General features: G+C 34.6%; 3 protein-coding genes and 1 non-coding gene across 5 annotated transcripts; 3 read left to right on the top strand and 1 right to left on the bottom strand.

Moving 5' to 3' along the window:
- Positions 1–4652: 4652 nt before the first annotated feature.
- On the bottom strand, positions 4653–6878 carry LOC131606073 (probable plastid-lipid-associated protein 10, chloroplastic). Of its 2 annotated transcripts, XM_058878356.1 has the most exons (9): positions 6727–6878; positions 6483–6656; positions 6282–6395; positions 6061–6195; positions 5855–5950; positions 5605–5685; positions 5398–5484; positions 5146–5201; positions 4653–5057 (listed from the first exon to the last, which is right to left on the bottom strand). In XM_058878356.1, the coding sequence occupies exons 2-9, from the start codon at positions 6651–6653 to the stop codon at positions 4943–4945; spliced, it is 855 nt and encodes a 284-aa protein (XP_058734339.1). In that variant the 5' UTR covers positions 6654–6656; positions 6727–6878; the 3' UTR covers positions 4653–4942. The 2 variants fall into 2 exon arrangements, with proteins under 2 accessions (XP_058734339.1, XP_058734340.1); XM_058878357.1 differs by lacking the exon at positions 6727–6878 and having other exon boundaries at positions 6483–6720.
- Positions 6862–6945, top strand: TRNAL-CAA (transfer RNA leucine (anticodon CAA)). The gene has a single exon. It is a non-coding gene; the product is annotated as a tRNA-Leu (tRNA).
- A 2899-nt stretch (positions 6946–9844) lies between these two features.
- LOC131606071 (uncharacterized) lies at positions 9845–11141 on the top strand. Its single transcript, XM_058878355.1, has one exon. The coding sequence runs from the start codon at positions 10027–10029 to the stop codon at positions 10858–10860; it is 834 nt and encodes a 277-aa protein (XP_058734338.1). The 5' UTR covers positions 9845–10026; the 3' UTR covers positions 10861–11141.
- Positions 11142–16653: 5512 nt separating this feature from the next.
- Positions 16654–22501, top strand: LOC131601048 (V-type proton ATPase catalytic subunit A). The gene is made up of 20 exons (XM_058872763.1): positions 16654–16935; positions 17455–17581; positions 17697–17752; positions 17838–17894; positions 18025–18136; positions 18232–18269; positions 18359–18460; positions 18709–18765; positions 18857–18928; positions 19009–19110; positions 19210–19272; positions 19356–19488; positions 19847–19953; positions 20176–20370; positions 20569–20655; positions 20784–20888; positions 21243–21340; positions 21440–21518; positions 21779–21867; positions 21950–22501. The coding sequence occupies exons 1-20, from the start codon at positions 16858–16860 to the stop codon at positions 22062–22064; spliced, it is 1872 nt and encodes a 623-aa protein (XP_058728746.1). The 5' UTR covers positions 16654–16857; the 3' UTR covers positions 22065–22501.
- Positions 22502–23206: the final 705 nt, after the last annotated feature.

Genomic DNA, 23206 nt, shown 5'->3' with positions numbered 1-23206 from the left:
AGCCTTATAATACATAATGTTAGCCGAACTTTTTTGGTCTACGAGGATTCTTTTGATCTCCCATTCGTCACGTATGATGGTAATGACCATGGATTTATCATTGTGAGATTGAATATCAATTGCATCTTTCTTAGAGACGGCGATCGTGGATTTTGATGCTTGGGCTTGGCAAATGCTAATGCAAAGGGAGGCTCCATGGGCGAGAAGACTATTGAAATTGCCCTTGATTTTTAGGGATTTTATTTGTACTTTTAGGCTATGTTTGGGAGTTTGGAGGGGAAGGGAGGGGAGGGCTTTGAAAAATAAGAAGAATTGGGTGAAAAGGATAAAAAGATTTTGGGTAGGAGGGTTTTGGAGGGTTTGAGTTTATTCATAACACAAAAAACCCCATAAAATGGGGGAACTCAAAAATTGTATTGAAGGAGGGTTTTGGAGGGTTTTGAAGGGCTTGCATAAATTTTCCAAATATCTTTTAGGTTGTTATAGTATTATGAAAATTAAAAATTTAGTAATGATAATGACTCTTTTATCATTCTAAACAAAATCATTTTTTCAAAAAATGTCAAATATTTTTCAATATTTTTTTAAAATTTCATTTTTGAAAGTCTTCCCTTCCCCTCCCCTCCAAACTCCCAAACATAGCGTTAGTTTCCTCTTATAATTGACTTATTTAACCCTTCAATGGCCTTTTGTGCAATGAGTAAACTTATGTTTTGTCATTTTCTTGTTGGTTTCTATTTTTTATTTTTCCATATTATCTTGTTGTATTCTCATTTGAACTGTTGCGTTAAGGCCCAGAGAATTCAAAGGTTTCGGTTTTGAGCTCACACTAAGAGTTTTGATTTTATGCATAGCGAATTCGAAGAATTCGTCATTGAGCTCACACCGAGATCTTTGATTCTGAGCTCACATTGAGAGCTTTGATTTTAGGCACAGAGAGCCCAAAAGTTCCAGCCTTAAACTCACAATCAGAGCTTTGATTCTTTGAGCTCACAATAAGAATTTTGATTCTATGAACAGAGAGCCCAAAGGTGCATGCCTTGAGCTCACACTAAGAGCTTTGATTCTTGAACTCACATTGAGAACTTTGATTCTTGAACTCATACTTAGAGTTTTGATTCTTGAAGACGTTGTTGAGTCCTTTGCTTGATTTCTCACACTTTCAAGACGAGATCGATTAGCTTGCTAACATATCAGAGTAATCTACATGATTGAAGCAATCACGAAAATCAGTAAAAAGTTTCTCAAACACCCTCCATTTGACTTTAACAGATCTAGTGTAAGGGTATGGAAGAAAAACCTGTTGAAAAGTATAGCAAAATTAATTAGATGGTCCTAAGAGACTAAATGTTGATGAGTTAAAATTTGAAGAAAACTTAGTAAAATCAAGAGAAAAAATAAATTATAATTTCAAACACTAGCTGAAGTAGTTTATCAAACTAAAACTTACATCCCCTTCGTGTGCAAGGCGTTTAAGTAAGCAAAAGGTGTGATGGTTTTCTTCCAAATTACCAACAACTGTAAGCCAAATCCTGGATTCAAGTTCAAGAGCTATGAACTGATCTGCTAAATGAAAAAGAAATGATCAAAGATTTAATAAAACATTTTATGTAGCAAGTAAAGAGGGTAGGGCATGACACATGCCAATGATGGTTCCATGAAGTATTCGATGATGTGCGTGACTTACTGCAGCTACACATTCTGTGGGAAAATGTCCAATCCGATTACAACTGAAACATTTAATTATTTTTCTGTCAACACTTTTTTTTTCCTCACCAATTACTGAAACTCCCTCTTTTATTGGAGCTTTCTGGTTGATCTTGATCAATCTTTTCTTGATCCGGACTTTGAATGTTTCTTCCAAAGCCACCTCTGGAAAATCTCCCACAACCTCGACCAGTGAAATTTCCTTTGGAGTTGTAGCCTCCTCTTCTTGAGGTATAAGCCTGCAGTGCTTGATGATCACCAGGCTTCTTTGAAACTCTTTCAATGAGTCTCTGCTCATGTGCCTCGAGAGAACCTTGAAGTTCTTCTACCTTCAATTCCTTGAGCTTACTGGATTCTTCAATGGCTACAACTATGTGGTCCAATTTAGGATTCTCAAAATCTTTTCTACAATCGTTTGATCTGAGATTTTCTCACCACAATTCTTCATGGCATTCGTGGGAGTGATAATTCTGTTGAAGAATTCAGCTATTTTTTCAGTATTCTCCATTTGCATCAATCCGTATTGACGCCTCATCGTCTGTAATCTCACCTTCAATTGCTCCGCTTCTTCACTCCGTTTCTCCAGGATCTTCCATTCTTCTTGCGAAGTTGCAGTGCCAACAATCTACTCAAAGTGCGCCTCTCCAACACATTGATGAATCGGAAAAGTTGCTTTACAATCTTCTTATTTTATTTGTGAAGCGCCTTCTATGCATCTGCGGAATCTTCAGTGAGCATTGGATAACCTTCTTCGACGATTTCTGCGACTTCTTGATCGCCAAGAATTTCCTTCATCTGCATACGCCATCGATCCCAATTTTTTCCATTGAGACCGGGAAGATTTGTTGAGAAATTCGTGCCAATTGATCCCATCATGTGTGTCGCAAGAATCCCTCAATCAGAACCAGACTCTAATACCAATTTGTTGTTGGGACAAGTATAAAATAAAACCACTCACACTTGATGAGAGAAAGGATGCTAGAGAGAAAAGTAATTTCTATTGATTCTGAATTCATATTTCAATACAACGAGGGAATGTTAATTTGTAGCAAACAAAACTAACTCAATACTAGTAATAGAAAGTCAAATACAGAAATTAAACATCTAATTGTTTGGATCACTTCTAACAGATAAAACTCTCTCTGACGAGATTTAATAACACTACTATAGTTAAGCTGAGATTATATTTAGCGTGATGCTTTGAGAATGTGTTGTATGCTAATAACCTAACCAAGTTGGTGGTATTGGCTGAAACCTACTTTTAGCACATGCTAACATATCAGAGTAATCTACATGATTGAAGCAATCACGAAAATCAGTAAAAAGTTTCTCGAACACCCTCCATTGAACTTTGACAGATGTAGTGTAAGGATGTGGAAGAAAAACCTGCTGAAAATTATTGCAAAACTAATTAGATGGTCCAAAGAGGCAACAATATTGATGAGTAAAACTTCAATGAAAACTTAGTAATATCAAGAGAAAATTTCAAAGGCTAGTTGAAGTAGTTTATCAAACTAAAAGCTACTGTAATATATTGTGCGTGACAAAGAGATTGTAACTAAAACTTACATCCCCTTCGTGTGCAATGCGTTTAAGTAAGCAAAAGGTGTGGTGGTTTTCTTCCAAATTATCAACAACAGCAATCCAAATCTTAGATGCAAGTTCATGAGCTACATCTCTTGATTTCCCACAAGCTATGAACTGATCTGCTAAATGGAAAAGGAATGATTAGAGTTCTAATAAAACATTTTATATATAGCTATAAAAGTAAAGAGGATGGGGTATGAATGAGACAGACCAATGATGGTTCCATGAAGTATTCCAGAATGAGGAGGCATAATAGAAACTTGAAGCTGCTCTTTCAAAAACAGATAGCTGAGTCCAACAATCTCGTCTACTTGTTTATCATCATCACAACCTAATATCTCTTGACTTATATGCAAGGCCATGAATCTCCTAAAATCATGACATACAATATCAATTTATTTACCGATCAAATTTCAGATTACCAGAGTCTCTGGCACTAAGAGAAACTGATGGTTAAGACAAAAAAAGAAGTATTACCTACCTCTTGGCTAATAAGGCTGGAGGAATAGGTCCAGGCCATGTTTGAGAAGGATTTGTGAATGGATAGGTGTGAGAAAGAGCAGCTTGCCAGAAACATTCAGTTTGGAAAAGAGAAGCCCACTGTTTCTTCACACATGATATTTGTGTCCAATCATTCACTCTTGTTCTAATGAATATCTCTATCACAACGTGATCTGGAAGTTTGTCTATATCAATTACCTCTTTTGAATTTTTCTTCTCCATAGCCATTTCACCTAGGAGTAGTTTCTATGTCTTCTATTCATATACTGATATAATGAAGAAAAATTAATTGGTGGTTGGTGAAAATGATGATGATATGATGATGGGCATTGATTGATTCATAAACAATTGAATATTATTCATTTATATATTATTATTATTATTATTATTATTATTATTATTATTATTATTATTTGGAGATTCTGTTGCTGTTGCTGAGTATGGTTGCTACTTTACCACACAACCACCAATTGAATATTATTCACTTATATATTTCTGGCTGCCAGCCCCATGACCCTAATCCAGAATCAGAATCAGAATCACCCTTGATATTATATCAGTATATTATCATGTCTCTGACACCATCAAGTTCCAATTTATTTTCAATAGAACTGAACAACTTCATTTATATATTAGGCAAATTAAATCCCAAGGATAAGATTTCAAGTGTCATGAACTATTTTGTAGATGCAATCTTAATGCCAGAGAGTTGGGGAGAATCATTAAGATTGTAGCTTTTTACTTGAGAGTTCAGAGTATAACATACCAACTAAATTGACACACATGTTTTTGGCATTTGTTTACCACATCGTTCAAATGATGCCTGGTTTAAAATGACGTTTTAAAGAACTATCAGCTAGAAATCTGATATCAAAAGTTACATTGAACATAAACTATATCAATATCAATATACAACAATGAAAATGAAACAAATAGATACAGAACAAATATACAATACACCCTCCCCTTCCCCTAAAATGTAACAAAGATCAAATGATATTACATAGATTACATTGAGGAGAATCCCTTGTAGGCTATAGGTCTCCAATCTATTTCTTCCACTCCATATGGAGAATTCCATAGCGACGGCTCATGGAGTGTTACTGTTATATTGCTGTCAAGCAGTTGAACTACTGATCAATGCTCATCAGTAAAGTGATTGGGCTCTTGTAAACACAAACACTCCACCTCCACCAACAGCACGGCCCAAAAGCATATTATCGTCCAAATAGCTCAGGTAATATAGTCCTCCTACCGATTCCCTACAATCCAAAAGAGCATTAAGTGTGTAATTTACCAATAAAGAAGACCCTTTAACTATTTCAACAAAGTGGTGAATCATATATATACCTTCCTGGATCCCTCACGGGAATTTGAGCTTTGAAAGTACGGAGATATTGCAAGATCTGCAGGAGAAAAGTACGCTCTGAGTTATGCTGTATAAATAGCTGGTCTCATTCACATAAAATTATATCACCATTGTTTTGAATTTGATGCAGAAACTTTTTGGTGGCATAAGTTACCGGTGTCAATGGGATATCATCAGTATTGAATGCTTGTAAGATAGTGCATTCAGATTAAAAATGCTAGGTTGAGATTCACCTGTAAGCTTATAAAAGACCGTGGCAGTATTGCTGGAGATATTAGAGCCTGGAGCTGTTCACTAATATTTATATCTTGAAGTGTGATCTGTTAGGTATAAATTGCATGTTTGTTATAACAGCATCATACATAATCATTTGTTCAGATAAGATTCCCGATTATTGTAGAACTAGAAAACATGTTCATGGAAGTAAAAATGATGATTACCTCTTGAAATTGTAGGTAAATATTGCGTGCGGACACGAGAGTGAATTTGGCAGATACAAGCAATGTAGCACCTTCTTGTTCCTACAAGAGTTGGGCTGAAGGTGAGAGAGAACAATAGAGGTCAAGGCTGAAGCTAAGTTTTGAGTCTTTTGACTTTCTGACATATTTTAACGCACCCTTGAAGACAATAAGCGTGGAATTCTTAGTTAGCATGTAAATCACAGACGGGTCTTGACGGTGTTTTACTTACCTCTAACAGATTTGGAATACTCCAGCGGACGACATTGCGAATAACACCTCCAGTAGAGTTATCACGGCATTCGAATTTCTGAAATATCTGTCCGACCTATCTCACGGCGGAAGCAAAGAAAGTGAGAATAAAATAGTGATAACAAACAACAATTAAGAGAAAAAGCATTTGACAAGCATAAAGTGGAAAGTTTAGTAATAGAATACTTGAAAGAAAGGAAGTGTAGCAGCAGCTTGGAATAGAATGAGAACATCAGGAGCAGAAGTATATTGGAGGCGCCAGGTTCCGTCGAGTTTATTGAAATCAATTGGTTCACCCATGTTGCTTCCTTCTACATTCACCTAACATAACAGTATCAAACACATTAGTATTAGTGAAACAAATAAAAAAAGAAAGTGGGAAATTGAAAATAGTAGAGACTAGTAACTAGTGCTTGTTCTATAGAAGAGCGTTGATTAGGAGTAGTTAAGAGTCCTCTTTGTGTGTCTTGAAGAGAGGATAAAAGTTGATGCTTTTTGTTCTCTAAAACTGAATCATACACCTTCAAATTAAAACAAACAAATAATTCAATACAATTGAGAATTGGAAAATGAATGAATGAAAAATAGGTATAGATTAGAATGAAAACCTTGGAAGCAGATGTCATCATCATAGCCATGGAAATAGAGAGATTCTTATTAACATTGAAATTGATAGAATTGAAATTGTAGGGTGTGTGATGAATTCTCCTCCTCCTAGTTGTAGTTGTAGTAACATTGCATAGTGGTGATGAATTCAAAGCCAACAACTCCATTCCCATAATCTAATAACATACAAAATAATTATCAATAATCTCATAGTAGTATTTCATATGAATGAGAAGGGAAATTAACCTTTTCCCCTTTGCTCAACTTCTGACCAAGCTTCTTCTTCTCTCTCGTATAGCTCCCTTACCCAATACACATCATTTTAGCTTAACTCAATTCTATATTGTATTAATACGAATTATTGAAACACGTTTAAGACAAGTCAGGATGGCCGAGTGGTCTAAGGCGCTAGACTCAAGTTCTAGTTCTCGTGAGAGAGCGTGGGTTCAAATCCCACTTCTGACACTTTCCATTTTTTTCCTCCTTATTTTGCCTTCTAAGCGTTGTTTCCTGTTTCTATACTATTTTACTTTTAAATATCATTTCCTTTTACTATTATTTTATTGTTGTTTATTTTAAATTTATTTAATTGCTTTTATGCCAAATAATTATAATATGGATGCTTTTTTCTTATAAAAAATTAGATAACTAAATAAATTTTTTTTAAATTTATCTCTTAACAATCTCGTTAATATTAAAATCTACTCATTATAATCTTTTCAATAAATAAATAAATATTCAATTTAAATATTATGATTACTTTTAAATTTTTCATAAATTTTTAAGTTTCTTTGAAATTAAATAGTTGTGTGACGACTCAATGGTGAATTCACTCTCGTTTGGCTCTGATAAAGCGTCCAATGAAATCTTTTGAAAACACGCGATTTTTCCATAACAATATAATTGTACCATGGGTTCAACCGTAAATCTTTACCTGTTTACTTTAGTTATGCATATTGTACTGCTCAAAAACTACAGGCGTGTGTGTTCCTCCTACAAGGGCATGGAGATGTATAGGCCTTAGTAGGTTTATAACACAATATGATGATCAGGGCTTGCCCAAGACAGCGAGAAGTCATGTACGGTGGTGTTTGAAGATGATTTAGAAATCCTGCTCATGTGAGGTGGGGACTATGTTAACGACCAATGATGTTTGGTGGCAAGTGTAGGGTTACAATCATTCGTGTGTTAAGATTGTAGTGAGCGTCGTGCTCTTTAGCGTGTAAAGAATATGTATCACTTGAGATCTCTCTTCCCTTTTGGGTAATGCATATTTATCGAGGCCCATTTGAACCTAAGTTCCCCCCCCCCCCCCCCCTTAGTGGTGTCAACCACTTCCTTCTTATCAGGAGAGGTTATTGACCACCTATCTTCTAGGAGTTAGTAGAGAGTCCTTTTTCATTGACCCATACGTCGTGGATGCCCTTGGGCGAGCCTCTTAGTCTCCGTGTGGGCGGCCCTGTTATTGGGCGATGGCACCCTAATATATGACTTCTATAAATATAACATTTCATATATGCTTATGGAGTACGTCCTATAAATGGTACTGAGATGTTTAATTTTTTCATGCGATATAATCTTATGTAAAGAGTCAAGGAATGAATTGAATGAAAGTTTGGAGACTTTTAAACGAGTCTTTGAAGTGTATGGCTTCTACATGAGTATGAGTAAGACGGAGTATGTATATAATATAATTTTAGCAAAAGGAAAATCAATTATATCTTAGATGTGAAAGTTGGATATCATATCGTTTCACAAGTTATGTGGTTTAAATATATGTGTTCCATAGTACAAAATGATAAAGATATAGAATGAGGTGTAAATCATATAATTCAAGTTGAGTGGTTGAAATGGAGGAGGACATCTGGTGTTTAATATGATACAAAAATATCGCTCAAATTAAAGGAAAAATTTTACCCAACAATTATAAGATCGATGATGTTCCACGAGACAAAAATTTGGTTTCTAAAGAACCAAGATGAAAATAACTAAGTGTGTCATAAATGAATATGTTGTGTTGGATGCGTAGTAAGACTAGACGAGAAAATAATAAAATCAAATGTGTCAGTAAAAATAAAGAATTAATGGGGTTCATGAATACGAGAATTATCGAAGAAGAAGAATATGAGGATGAGAAAGAAATTGAAGAATAAGAGGAAGAAGAATAGGAACGAAGTGGTGAAGAATAAGGAGATGACTGGATCATTGTCGCGTCTTGTTCCCCATTATTGTGAATATTTATTTGATTTTTTCTTACTATTTTCTAGTTTAATCTTCTTTGCTAACAATGCCATGAACAAGAGGAACATGAACATGTTGGGATTTTTGTACTAAATACATGAACATGTCCAAGTTCCCAAACATTTGAGTATCCGTTGGGACATCATTCTTGATGAGTGAATGAATGAATGTGTGTTTTAAATGAATTTGTGTTGAATATGAACCATTATAGTAGGTGATTGTAGAAGTTGAAGGTAACTCTCTAGACGGGCTTTGTTATGCGCTAAGCGAGTTTTGCTGTTATAAACTTGCTTAGCAAGATATTCCCAACTTAGAGAGCACATGGCAAGATTTTCTATAGGGGTGAAATTCAAAGGAGATTAAAATTGAGCCTACACTCCAAAATATTTCAATACAATTGAGAATTGGAAAATGAATGAATGAAAAATAGGTCTAAATTAGAAATGGAAACCTTAGAAGCAGATGTCACATCATAGCCATGGAAATCTTATTAACATTGAAATTGATAGAATTGAAATTGTAGGGTGTGTGATGAATTCTCCTCCTCCTAGTTGTAGTTGTGGTAACATTGCATAGTGGTGATGAATTCAAAGCCAACAACTCCATTCCCACTATCTAAACATACGGTTATCATGATTATTTATCAACAAAATGAGTTATCAACATGAGTGATTGAACATGAATGAAGTTGAGAAATTAACCTTTTTCCCCTTTGCTCAACTTTTGGCGGCCGAGCTTCTTCTATTCTCTCGCGTGCATATGGCTCCTTACCCAGTTCACACCAATTTAGCCTAACTCGTTTCTATATTGTATTAATATAAATCAATGAGCCATGTATACAACATTATGTCAGTATGGCCGAGTGGCCTAAAGCATATATATTAAATAATTAATGTATACAACATAAAATGTAGTTTGTTTTATTTATTTATTAAATAATTAATGTATATAGACATATTGGTTATCCAATAAATCTTAAAAACAAATATTTTCTTATATACAGGACTAAAAAAAATATTATATTAAAAAGTAATAGTATAAAATACATTTCAAAATACAGGATAAATATAATGTTTAAAAAAAACAAAGTAAATAGATCAACCAAAACCAAACAAAACTGAAACAAACCTATTAGTTTGGTCTGGTTAGATATCATCTGTTGGAACATAGTTTATACCAAAAATTGATCCATACTATCCCAATTACACATTTACACCCCAATTCAGGTTTATTCAAAGGACACTAGTAGAAGAAGATAAAAGGGTGGACAGTTAAAACGGAGTTAACATTGAAGAAGAAGAAAATATGGAAGATAGCAATAATAACCGAAAAGATCCATACGATTTCTTCCCAGAATTCTCTCGTATTTCCATTTCCCAGCAAGAGCTTTTGCATCACACCCCCTTCGTCGGAGACACTTCACCCAACAATCACCACCACGATACGCCGTCGCAGTTTGACGCGGAACTCATCCCAGTGTCCTCCGCTCCCATCGTTGTTCTCTCTCCTCCCGATACCAACCAAGACGTTTTTCACACTCCGCCCGAGGATGAATCGTTGCTTCCCTCTTCCGACGTTGATGTTCCTCATTCTACTATTAACCAGACCGTTGACATCGACGATGAGTCTCGTGTGATTGTTGATTTGGCTGGAGTTTCCCAATTAGGGTTTCCGGAGAACTCGCGATGTGTTGATGACGAGTTTAGGGTTTTGAAAAGGGATATTAATATTACTGAATTAGCTCAAGTTCCTGCGAAAAAATTGAAATTAGGTTTTGATTCTTTGAGGAATTCAAAGGAGAAGAAGCTTGAAAATGTTGTGGAATGTGAACAAGTGAAAGTAGATTCTGTGAACGATGAGGATTTATGCAGAGAAACTCCAGTCTTGGAGGAAAATGCTGAAACACAACCTGTTCAAATTCAAAATGCTGAGGTTGTAGAAGGTTCTGGAATGCGTGAGGATCCGGTGCTGCGACATGAATTGGAATCTGATAAGGATAAAGGGAAACAAAAGTTTTCTGTTTTTGATGTACTGAAAATTCTGTCTGATAATAGTAAGGAAGATGAAGAGGAAGATGGTGGCGGGCTTACTCTGTTGGAAGCTGCAAAGCTTGCTGGTATTACTTTTCCTCGTATCTAAATTATTCAACTTCGATGATGATCAGGCCAAGAAGTAGAGGAGACAATATTGATGGTGCTTTCATGGTGATTTCTCATTCTCAGTAATAGTATCTATGGTGGTTTCTACTTGAAATTTTGTTTTAATATTAACCCATGATGATATTTTGTAGGTAAGATTATAATTTCTTCTAACATGTTTTGAATATTGTCTATCAATTGTAACTAAGGTTTAGAACTTATGTTAGTATATCAACCTCTTGTGAATATAATCTATCATATGAATGAGAATGAGAAATTAACCATTTTCCCCTTTGCTCAACTTCTGACCAAGCTTCTTCTTCTCTCTCTCGGGTATAGCTCCCTTACCCAATTCACACCATTTTAGCTTAACTCGTTTCTATATTGTATTAACACAAATTATCGATACTATTTTACTTTTAAATATCATTTTCTTTTACTATTATTTGTATTGTTGTTTATTTTAAATTTATTTAATTGCTTTTATAATAATTTTACTTATGCCAAATAATTATAATATGGATGCTTTTTTCTTATAAAAAATTAAATAACTAACGCAAATAATTTTATTTTTAAATTTATCTCTTAACAATTTCATTAATATTAAAATCTACTCATTATAATCTTTTCAATAAATAAATAAATATTCAATTTAAATATTATGTTTAATTTTAAATTTTTCATTAACTTTTTAACTTTCGTTGACATTAAATAGTTGCGTAACTCAATGGTGAATTCACTCTCGTTTGGCCCTGATAAAGTGTCCAATGAAATCTTTTGGAAACACGCGATTTTTCCTTAACAATAGAATTGTACCATGGGTCCAACCCTAAATCTTTACTTGTTTACGTTAGTTATGCATATTGTACTGCTCAAAAACTACAAGGGTGTGTGTTCCTCCTACAAGAGCATGGAGATGTATAGGCCTTAGTAGGTTTATAACACAATACGGTGATAAAGGCTTGCCCAAGACAGCGAGAAGTCCTGTACGGTGGTGTTTGATGATGATTTAGAAATCCTACTCATGTGAGGTGGGGGGCTCTGTTGACGACCAATGATGCTTGATGGCAAGTGTAGGGTTACAAATAGTCGTGTGTTAAGATTGTAGTGAGCATTGTGCTCTTTAGCGTGTAGAGAATATGTATCACTTGAGATTTCTCTCTTCCCTTTTGGGGAATGCATATTTATCAAGGCCCATTTGAACCTAAGTTCCCCCTAGTGGTGTCAACCACTTCCTTCTTATTAGGAGAGGTTATTGGCCACCTATCTTCAAGGAGTTAGTAGAGAGTCCTTTTTCATTGACCCACACGTCGTGGATGCCCTCGGGCGAGCCTCTTAGTCTCCGCGTGGGCGGCCTTGTTATTGGGCGAGGGCACCCTAATATAGGACTTCTATAAATATAACACTCCAGATATGCTTATGGAGTACGGCCTATAGATGGTACTGAGATGTTTAATTTTTTCATATGACATAGTCTTATGTGAAGAGTCAAGGAATAAATTGAATGAAAGTTTGGAGACTTTTAAACGAGTCTTTAAAGTGTATGGCTTCTACATGAGTATGAGTAAGACGAAGTATGTATATAATGTAATTTTACCAAAAGGAAAATCAACTATGTCTTAGATGTGAAAGTTGGATATCATATCGTTTCACAAGGTATGTGGTTTAAATATATGTGTTCCATAGTACAAAATGATGAAGGTATAAAATGAGGTGTAAATCATATAATTCAAGTTGGGTTTTTGAAATGGAGGAGGACATGTGGTGTTTAATTTGATACAAAAATCTCTCTCAAACTAAAGGAAAATTTTTACCCAACAATTATAAGACCGATGATGTTCCACGAGAAAAAATTTTGGTTTCTAAAGAACCCAGATGAAAATAACTAAGTGTAGCATAAATGAATATGATACAAAAATATCTCTCAAACTAAAGGAGAATTGTCGGAGAAGAAGAATATGAGGATGAGAAAGAAATTGAAGAATAAGAGGAAGAAGAATAGGAAGGAAGTGGTGAAGAATAAGGAGATGACTAGACCATTGTCGCGTCTTGTTCCCCATTACTGTCAATCTTTATTTGATTTTTTCTTACTATTTTCTAGTTTAATCTTGTTTGCTAACAATGCCATGATCAAAAGGAACATGGACATGTTGGAATTTTTGTACTAAATACATGAACATGTCCAAGTTCCCAAACATCTGAGTATCCGTTGGGACATCATTGTTGATGAATGAATGTGTGTTTTATTTGAATTTGTGTTGAACTTGAACAGTTATAGTAGGTGATTGTAGAAGTTGAAGGTAACTCTATAGGTGGCCTCTGTTATGCGCTAAGCGAGTTTTGATGTTATAAACTCGCTTAGCAAGATATTCCCGGCTTAGAGAGCACATGGAAAGATTTTCTACAGAGGTGAAATTCAAAGGAGACTAAAATTGAGACTACACTCCAAATCATTTGTGATATTTTAAATGCTTTGAATGATTTCTACTTGTTTAAAAAGCTTGAAATTTTTGATCTGAAGTTATTTGTCCAAACATGGTTCAAATGAATTGAATATCCAAATTCAGATGAATCACAAAGCTTAGGCTAAATATAATATCAAGAACAATGGCATGATAAACAATTTATTCTTTTAAACATTTCATCCATGATTAATGTTGTGATTATCTTTAAATTACAACCTGGTTGTGAGTAATTGCTTGTTTCAAAGTTTGACTTAACTACTTGTTTGGTGGAAACATGTCACTGCAAGTCAATTATCATAAGTCTAAACCAAGTGAGACGAGTGCATACCTCATGTATTACATAAGTAAATGAGAGTAGACATGCATTATAACTGTTATGTTATTTTCATTATTTTTGCTATTAGTATATGTATATGATGTCGTGGAAATGATCAAGACATTATTTACTTATTGAGTGAAAAACTACTTGACCATAAAAGTCAACCTTATGAGGGTGTGGTCCTTTGACAACACCTTTGATTCTTAACATGGAAAACTTTATTTTTGAAAAATTGCAACCCTTATCCAGTCCTAAAAGAAAAATAATATTCATACATTTTCACTGTATTCCCAACATTTACCATTTGAATCTCAGTAGCATATATCCACAAGTTAGCATATTGATTGTCTGCACCTCCCTAAATTATCTTCTTTGCAATCAATTTGGCTTTCCATGCCAGGGCCAGAGTTATACCCACCGAATGATTTTGTCTCATGTCTTGTATTATATCAGAAATCCTCACTGTGTCAGTTATTTGCATTTTCTTCACAACATACTTGGCCACCCATCTAGAATTTGCATATCTATTTGCTAAAATCCTAGCACACGTGTGGGTGTCTTTTATAGTCTTAATGGCAAAAGTTTCTTTCTGACCCATCCTTGAGCAAAGCATGGGAAACCCACATTTAGCCTTGCACTCTACCCTTACTCTGTACCCCTCATTTTTCACAAAAGTTATCTCCCTTCCATTTAAAAATGTCCACTCACGAATTGCCTCCCTAAAGTCATATAGGGAGTTGAACTGCATACCCCACTTAAACTTAAAATTCTTATTAAATTGCTTTTTCCTAAACTTCTCAAACTTTGGCCCCTTTTCATCTTCGGATTTATCTGGATTTGAGATGTCCAACTCCTCACTAACATAATCCTCATCTTCCAATTTCCTCTTACTGGGACAAGGTAACAAACCAGCTATTTATGGATCCTCCGTAATAGGTATAATAACATCAATTCCTTTAAATCCAGCTGCAATAGCAGTGGTCCTTTCATTTTCACTGTCATTCAAACATTCAACTCCCTCTTCATCACTTACATCTAACCCAACAAAATCATTCACACAACTAGGCCTCTTACCTGTTACTTCTAAACTACTACAATATGTTCAACATACATGTTCCTATCCAATTGCATAGCAATAGCATAAGCAGATAAATCATGAGCACCATCATCACTCTTAATTTCAAAATAACCTTCATCTATGTCAGTGATTTTCGTCCACAATTTGTAGGACCCATCTACATAACCCCACCCATTAACCATACTACAAATATGACTCATGGTCAAGTTTTTCATTACCTGCCTATAAACAGTTCTTGAAAGACCACCCTATATACGATTTCACCCTCATCCATCCTTACAAACTCGCCTCCATGGTGGAAAACAACATTAAAGGGTTGTACTTGCTGAAATCAAATACGAAACTAATAAATATTTTGCACATGCATGTGTGATACAAGCAGTATAAACGAATATAGAAGCTAACCTGAGTGAAATCGTCATCATCTTTGCCTTTGTCAGCCATCGTCATTGTCGTCGTCTTCTGAATCGTCTTCACACTTGATGGTGGTCCCAAATCTTAACCCTAACATTCACAGGGGAAATAAGAAAGTTTAACATAATTATTATATGGTATTTAATTTAATTTTTATTTAAATATGACTTAGCAAGTAACTTTAATTCAACTAAGCAAATCAACAAATGCCAAGTCGGATTATTCCATGGCCAGTCAGCAAAACATGAGATGGGGGGGGGGGCTGAAAATGAAATTTGTAATTTATAAAGGGGAAATCTTAAAAAAAAAAATTAATAAGGAAAAACCAAAACCCGCCCTATTAACAAATGGTGATATATATTTATCCCTATGTTCAATTTATGTTAATATATAAATATATTAAAATATACTCCTTATATTCTAGAGACAAGGCAAATCAAATGCAAGGTATGAATTTATTTAAGATATTTTTTGGTCAAAGAAAAATTTATTTTTATAGAAAGTTAGTGTAAAAATTTAATAAATTTTTATTAAAATTATTTATTTAAAATAATAGTAATAAGTAATTGTGATGCAATGAATGTATAAATAAGGGCATGTTTGTTTCAGTTTTGAAAAATGTTTTTTTTTTTGAAAATAAATTTTTTAAAATCGTTTTTTAAAATATTATAAATTTTTTTATATTCGTTTTTTTAAAAGAAACATTAATTTTGACATCCTATAACATAAGCACATATTATTGAAGACCAAAACTTAGTCAAAATCGTAATTTTTTCAAAAAATTGTGTTTAAATATGATTTTTATGAAAATCTATTTGAAATAGTTTCAAAATTAATTGATTTTTTACATTTTGATATCCAATATTTTCTCCATAAATAAATAAAATACTTAAAATCACATTTTAAGAATAACTATTCAAACAAAATTTTCATTTGAAGTTTTTATAAAAAAAATTTTTGTAAATTTTTTTTTACAAAATTATATAACACTACGAAAATCATTTAAAAAAAAACCAAAACAAATAGGCCCAAAATTTATCCCGACAAGTAATTAATATTTTAAAAATTTTAATAACTTTGTTTTTTTTATTATATTTATCATATATATATATATATATATATATATATATATATATATATATATATATATATATATATATATATATATATATATATATATATATATAAATCAATTTTTTTATATAATAAAATGCAACACTATGATTTAATAATAGCGAAGTCGCTATATATCGCGACGTGGGAAGTAGGAGCAGTACTTGGCTGATACTTGAATAAAAAAGTGCTTGGCTGATATTATTTAATTTAATTTTAATTTTTATCTAGAAAATAAAAAATCAGTAAATAAAGTCACACGTCACACGGTTAGAACAATGAAAATGAAAGAGGAAAGAGCATCCTCCAATCCGCTTCACTATTTCCCCAATACATGATACACGTGTCCGCACCGGATCATTTTTTTGTTGTAATAAAAAAAAAATCACCACCACCACAATAATACAAACTCACTCTCTCTCACGTATCGTATTCAATCATAACAACAGCATAAGAAAGAGGAAGTTGCAAATCCACACTCTCAATTCTCTCAGAGCTTTCTCTCTCTCGTTCTCTCTCTCGTTCTTCCTCTATCAGTGGATCTCGTGTTGATCGGAACCCCTGGGTTTTGATCCTTCTCAGATCTTGAATTTCATCTCCGATCCGAAAATGCCTGCCGTTGTTGGAGGTCGCATGACCACTTTCGAAGACTCCGAGAAGGAGAGTGAATACGGTTACGTTCGCAAGGTTAATCAATCGTTTTCGTTTCCTTTATTTATTATTATTCACTGCGATACTGTATCATCTCTTAGATTTGTTCTTATTGTATTTTTGATATTGATCGATCGATCGCTACACACTGTTTTATGTATTCTGAATTTCGCTTATTCTACCATCGATTCATCAATTACATCGTTTCGTCTGTGTTTTGGTTTACGAATTACGATTTGCTTAGTTTAATTTGTGTTTTGGTTTGCGACTTACAATTTACATCGTTTAATTCGTGATTTTGTTTACGACGGCGCGATCTATCTGCTAATTTTTTGATCAATTATTTTGCTGTTTTATGGTTACACTATTGTTTTATTTGTAAGCTGTTGTTGTGATTTGTTGATACTGATTTGATTGAGAATTTGAATATGATAAATCGACATATTGATGCGGTTACTGATTTGATTGAGAATTTGAATATGATAAATCGGCATATTGATGTGTTTTTGGACGTTGTGTTGAAAGCTGAATTGTTGAATTTTGCGGAATGAACAGGTATCTGGACCTGTCGTGGTTGCAGATGGCATGAATGGAGCTGCTATGTATGAATTGGTGCGTGTTGGTCGTGATAATCTCATTGGTGAAATTATTCGTTTGGAAGGGGATTCTGCCACTATCCAAGGTCTGCATAACTTCTACACTATGATGATACAGACGCATTAATTTATAATTCGTGATTTTCTGCTATTGTAGTTAGTTTTTAATGAATCAAATCTGTTGGTTGTATGCAATTTCAGTTTACGAGGAAACTGCTGGGTTGATGGTTAATGACCCGGTGTTACGTACACACAAGGTTGGATTCGATATCCGATTTTCTCTTATTTTGATTGCGTTTGCTGTCGCGTGATTTGATTGATAAGCGTTATGTCTTTTAACAGCCATTGTCTGTGGAGTTGGGACCTGGAATATTGGGAAATATTTTTGATGGAATTCAGGTTTGTCTCTTTTCTATAGACATTTGGTTATATTTTATATCTGATTTCAATTGGCATCTAATTGAGATGTTTAAAGTTTTCTCTTCCTGGTTTGTTCTTTCAAATTTTGAATATTTTCTATTTGTGACAGAGGCCTTTGAAAACCATTGCAAGAATATCTGCTGATGTCTATATTCCCCGTGGTGTTTCTGTTCCCGCTCTTGACAAAGATACACTTTGGGAATTTCAGCCTAAGAAAATTGGTACATATTGTTCCATTTTATGGTGAAGTTTTATGCAGAAAACAAATATTATTAAGTCCACATATTCTGATATTCTATTTTATTATTGGTGACAGGTGAAGGAGACCTATTAACTGGTGGAGACTTATACGCTGTATGTTTTCTAGCTAATTAGGTTAGCTTATAAGTTGTTATTTGTAGATTTGTTTTCTGATTCTTTGTATGCATTATTTACTATTGCAGACTGTTTTCGAGAACAGTTTAATGGAACACCGTGTTGCACTTCCTCCTGATGCCATGGGAAAGGTTACCTACGTAGCACCGGCTGGCCAATATTCCTTGAAGGTTTGTCATTTAAATTTATTTTCAATTGTTTATTTAGCTCTGGTTATATTAAAAGATCTTTCTTAAGTCCATTATTTCATTTTTATGTTTAGAATATGTTTGCAGCCTCTCTTTCTTTGTGTTTCATATTTATATATTTATTATGACAACTTTCCCGAGCTTAAATGTATTTATACACATTTTTCCTGCATTCTCGAGCTTCTCTTTATCTTTTGCGATATATGATAATATTTTTCCATTATTTGCAGGATACTGTGTTGGAGCTTGAGTTTCAAGGTGTAAAAAAGAAGTTCACCATGCTTCAGGTTTGTGGCCATCTCTTTTTTTTTGTTGCTTTATTGAATTATTGGTCTTCCTTATCCTTCATTATAACATAAAATACTGTACCCATTTCAGAGTTGGCCTGTACGTACACCAAGGCCTGTTGCATCAAAACTTGCAGCTGATACTCCTCTTCTTACTGGTCAAGTAAGCTCAATTTTTATTCTGTTCCGTGTGTATGATAAAATTCGGATAGTTTTGTACCTAATGACTTCTGTTTTGTATAGCGTGTTCTTGATGCCCTTTTCCCCTCAGTACTTGGTGGGACTTGTGCCATACCCGGAGCTTTCGGTTGTGGAAAAACTGTCATTAGTCAAGCTCTTTCTAAGGTGAGCTAACACACCATGTCAAGGCACAATGGTGATGTAATTATAAATTTTTTCAATAATTCAGCAGACCTCTTAATTCTTCCCTTTTCGCCTCTACAGTATTCAAATTCTGATGCTGTCATTTACGTTGGTTGTGGAGAACGTGGAAATGAAATGGCTGAGGTATGCTTCCTTTTAAGTTATTTCTATGAAATATTTGTGCTTGCTGGTATTCGGCTGGTGAAATCATTTTACTGATTGTTCAGGTTCTGATGGACTTTCCACAACTTACAATGACATTACCTGATGGTCGTGAAGAGTCTGTCATGAAGCGTACAACACTTGTGGCTAACACTTCAAACATGCCTGTGGCTGCTCGTGAAGCTTCAATTTATACAGGTGATTTCTTACTTCCTAAGATCTAAATCTTCTTTTTGTTCATGAGAATTATTCTTTACCAGTTCTCTCCTGTTGTCAATATTTGGAATGTCAAACTGTGCATATAATTGCAATAAGTAGTGTTTCTCAGCATCTGTTATTTCTAGACAGTTAACTGCGCTTAGCGTGAAAATTAAGGAGGGACTAATATATGCATATTGATATGCCACTTTATATTCCACTAGTTCTTACCTGAGCTGAAACTTTATATATTAACTGTCCTTATAATGAGATAGTTTGACATGTGTGCTGCATGTGAGTTTTAATACTTTTTTCGAACTATATATTATATTCTGACTATTTTGTTTTCAAATTTCAGGAATCACTTTAGCTGAGTATTTCAGAGATATGGGTTACAATGTCAGTATGATGGCAGATTCTACATCTAGATGGGCAGAAGCATTGCGTGAAATCTCAGGACGACTGGTGAGAATTTCAATTATGCAGCGGCGGTTGTTCACCGGTTTCTTTCAGAAAGAATTTGTTTCTTCTTCATGATATATTATTTTTGGAGATTTAGTTTCTGATGTTGGAATTTCTTTCTCCACTGATGTTAAATATATAAGTTTATACATAATGACTAATGAGACACATGGGGGAACATGGGCATTGATCATTGAAAATTGATGAGATTGTTGTTTTCCACAGGCGGAAATGCCTGCTGATAGTGGATATCCTGCTTACCTTGCTGCACGTTTAGCTTCTTTCTATGAACGTGCTGGGAAAGTAAAATGTCTTGGAGGTCCTGAAAGAACAGGTAGTGTAACAATTGTTGGTGCTGTTTCTCCACCTGGAGGAGATTTCTCAGATCCCGTGACATCTGCAACTCTCAGCATAGTTCAGGTAATATTCCACTGTCAAACATATGTTTATCAAAATATAGGACAACTTCTCGCAAATGAATTTCGCATTTGGTTGTCTCTCTGATTCCCATAAATGACTAAAACTCTGTCAATCGTCACTATGATCCCTCTAGTTGTTTCTTCTCTTACCGGTTCTTTTAGAATTCGTCATGTAAGTTGATCTTTTGCTACCTGGCAGGTTTTCTGGGGTTTGGACAAAAAGCTTGCACAGAGGAAGCACTTTCCATCTGTGAACTGGCTTATATCTTATTCAAAGTACTCCACGGTATGTCCTAGAGTTGGTATCTGCACAACTCATGTTTTCTTTTAAGCTGCCTTCATTTGTAATGGATATAGTTTGTGCTTGGGCTCCCAAATATCATGATTTCCTAATAATTTCTATGGTATCTTCAGGCACTCGAATCCTTTTATGAGCAATTTGATCCAGATTTTATAAACATTAGGACAAGGGCTCGTGAAGTTCTACAAAGAGAAGACGATCTTAATGAAATTGTCCAGGTGTGTTCCTTTGCACGTTAATCATCTTGGTTGCTGGTTAAAGAAATCTTCCCACGCCCATTCCTAGCATGGGTTGAAAATTTTCAGCTTCTTTTGGAAATAGAGGTGGTATCATAAATAACTTAGGACAGAGACTATGACAGAGACTATTAAGTAATGTTCTGTCTAAACCTTGTTTGATAAGTTGTCCATGTAATGGGTAATCTAATAAGTTGAGCTTTAACATATTATCCTAATTACGGTATTGTTTTGTTGTTTGAAAAAAGTTAGTCAGGATGTCTATCTACTTAATCTGTAAGTAATATAGTAATAAACTATACTAGACCGACTATTCACCCACCTTCTTTGTTCCAGCTTGTAGGAAAGGATGCTTTAGCTGAAGGAGATAAGATCACCTTAGAAACTGCAAAACTTTTGCGAGAGGATTACCTTGCTCAAAATGCTTTTACGCCGTAAGGGCCCTTGTAAATTGTTAACTTTGATACATTATTTCCCCTGCTAGTGTTTTTATTTTATGTCTCTCTTATATTGTTACATTTTGTGTGCAATAGATATGACAAGTTCTGTCCTTTCTACAAGTCTGTCTGGATGATGCGCAACATTATTCATTTCTACAATTTGGCAAATCAGGTATGGTGGTTTAAGGAATCAAACAATGTTACTTAAATTTTTTTATTGAACAAATATTACTTTAGAATAAAGAAAAATCTATCCAAATGTAGGCATGTAGGTTGTTAGCAGTGGTTGTATGCATCCCTTCTATTTGTATTCTTTATCATAGCCCAGTCATAATAGTGTGTTATTACTTCAGCCTGAAAAGAGATTTCAGTAAGATGGCTTAATTGCATTTGAATTTCAGATCTTTAACATTAGACTTGCTACATGTGCAGGCAGTAGAGAGGGGAGCTGGTACTGATGGTCAAAAGATAACTTATACCCTGATCAAGCATCGCTTGGGAGATCTCTTCTATCGTTTAGTGTGAGTAATTGTAGAGCTACCTTTGATGACTTATTTTGACACGTAAAGTAGGTCTTATTATGTTGGTTGGTTGTTTTTGCAGGTCTCAGAAATTTGAGGATCCTGCTGAAGGGGAATCTGCTTTGGTTGCCAAATTTACTCAGCTCCATGAGGACCTGACTAACGGTTTCCGCAACCTTGAGGATGAAGCCCGATAATTGAAGAGATAATTTAAGATTGCAAGTTTGCTCAAGTATTGTGTTATTCATGTAGTAAGAGGCAATCTAGTATCCTGTGGTAGCAATGTCCTGAGTGTTATTTATTTGGTTGTTCGATTCTTTCATATCACATTTATTTCCTTTCTTGGCGCTGGCTTGGCTTTTTGATGTAGTTGTATGTGTAGCTATAGTCGTGTCATTCAGCCACACCTCGTTTTTTGTCTCCCAGAGAATAATAGAAGAAACATCTTTCAGTATGTATTTATGCAAATAAATTTGTTTACAACATGAAGTGCCTGCGGGCATGTGGATTCAGGATTCCTTGATGGAAATTGTGAGAACATGGATAGATTGAACCTTGTATCATTGGGTATTTGAATTTGGAACATCTTCCATGTCAAGCTTTGGCAGACAATAAAAAAGATTTGATATTTAAATGGGCTTATTCTATCTCCCTACCCCTTTACATTCTTGCATGAGCAATATTTGGAAATTGCAACATTTTCACATTATTTCTCGTGTGTAATTGAGTGAGAGAACTCTTTTCTATTCCAAGAAATGAGAACTATTACCAAAAACTACTTGGTCATAATTAACTGTTGAGTTTATCAAACAAACGTGATAGAATTGGATCAAATTGTGGCAAACACTACTGCCTGCATCTATACTCCCACTCTGCAGTTAACTTGCTCTGCTGCCTGGGCCTCTGATATCCCCGGTTCTCTCTATATGTATTCTTCCAGGCTCTGCCCTTACTGCTTATTCTTGTTTTGGATGACACATCATTCCCGCTTCTTTGCGAGTGCACTGCGAAAATGTTTCACTGCGCCGTTGCAGTTAGAGGCCAGTAGTGTGTGATTACACTTGTTGCAATTGTGTGGAGTGATTTTGGACCTTCACTAAAATTTGATTTTCATGGTAGTTTGAATTTTATTTGAAAAGTAGCCAAACCAGTAGACTTTTTCGTACATCAGTCAGTCATGCATGTAAGATATTATTTACCTGACCCGTGCAATGAAAGCGGGAGAAAAGATGCCTCATTCGAATGATGATGATTGCACAAAGAGTTAAGTTAAAAGTTAAAACTCTGGGTGATGTATGAACAGAGGTTGATATTGTAACTAAACAAATCTATAAAGCCT

The sequence above is a fragment of the Vicia villosa genome, linkage group LG5 (assembly GCF_029867415.1).
Source record: "Vicia villosa cultivar HV-30 ecotype Madison, WI linkage group LG5, Vvil1.0, whole genome shotgun sequence".
Classification (NCBI taxonomy): Eukaryota; Viridiplantae; Streptophyta; class Magnoliopsida; order Fabales; family Fabaceae; genus Vicia; species Vicia villosa.
The sequence above is the reverse complement of the archived record's forward strand: the minus strand, read 5'-3'. Positions and strand labels throughout refer to the sequence as shown.

Excerpts from the sequence above, each read along its gene's own strand:
- LOC131606071 (XM_058878355.1), top strand. The coding sequence starts at position 10,027 with ATGGAAGATAGCAATAATAACCGAAAAGATCCATACGATTTCTTCCCA.
- LOC131606073 (XM_058878356.1), bottom strand. The coding sequence starts at position 6,653 with ATGGGAATGGAGTTGTTGGCTTTGAATTCATCACCACTATGCAATGTT. Across the intron at positions 5,485-5,604 it reads TTTACCTACAATTTCAAGAG|ATCACACTTCAAGATATAAA; the intron begins GTAATCATCATT and ends TATACCTAACAG. Across the intron at positions 5,202-5,397 it reads GGTCTTTTATAAGCTTACAG|ATCTTGCAATATCTCCGTAC; the intron begins GTGAATCTCAAC and ends TTTCTCCTGCAG.
- LOC131601048 (XM_058872763.1), top strand. The coding sequence starts at position 16,858 with ATGCCTGCCGTTGTTGGAGGTCGCATGACCACTTTCGAAGACTCCGAG. Across the intron at positions 20,889-21,242 it reads ATCTTAATGAAATTGTCCAG|CTTGTAGGAAAGGATGCTTT; the intron begins GTGTGTTCCTTT and ends TCTTTGTTCCAG. Across the intron at positions 21,519-21,778 it reads TCTACAATTTGGCAAATCAG|GCAGTAGAGAGGGGAGCTGG; the intron begins GTATGGTGGTTT and ends CTACATGTGCAG.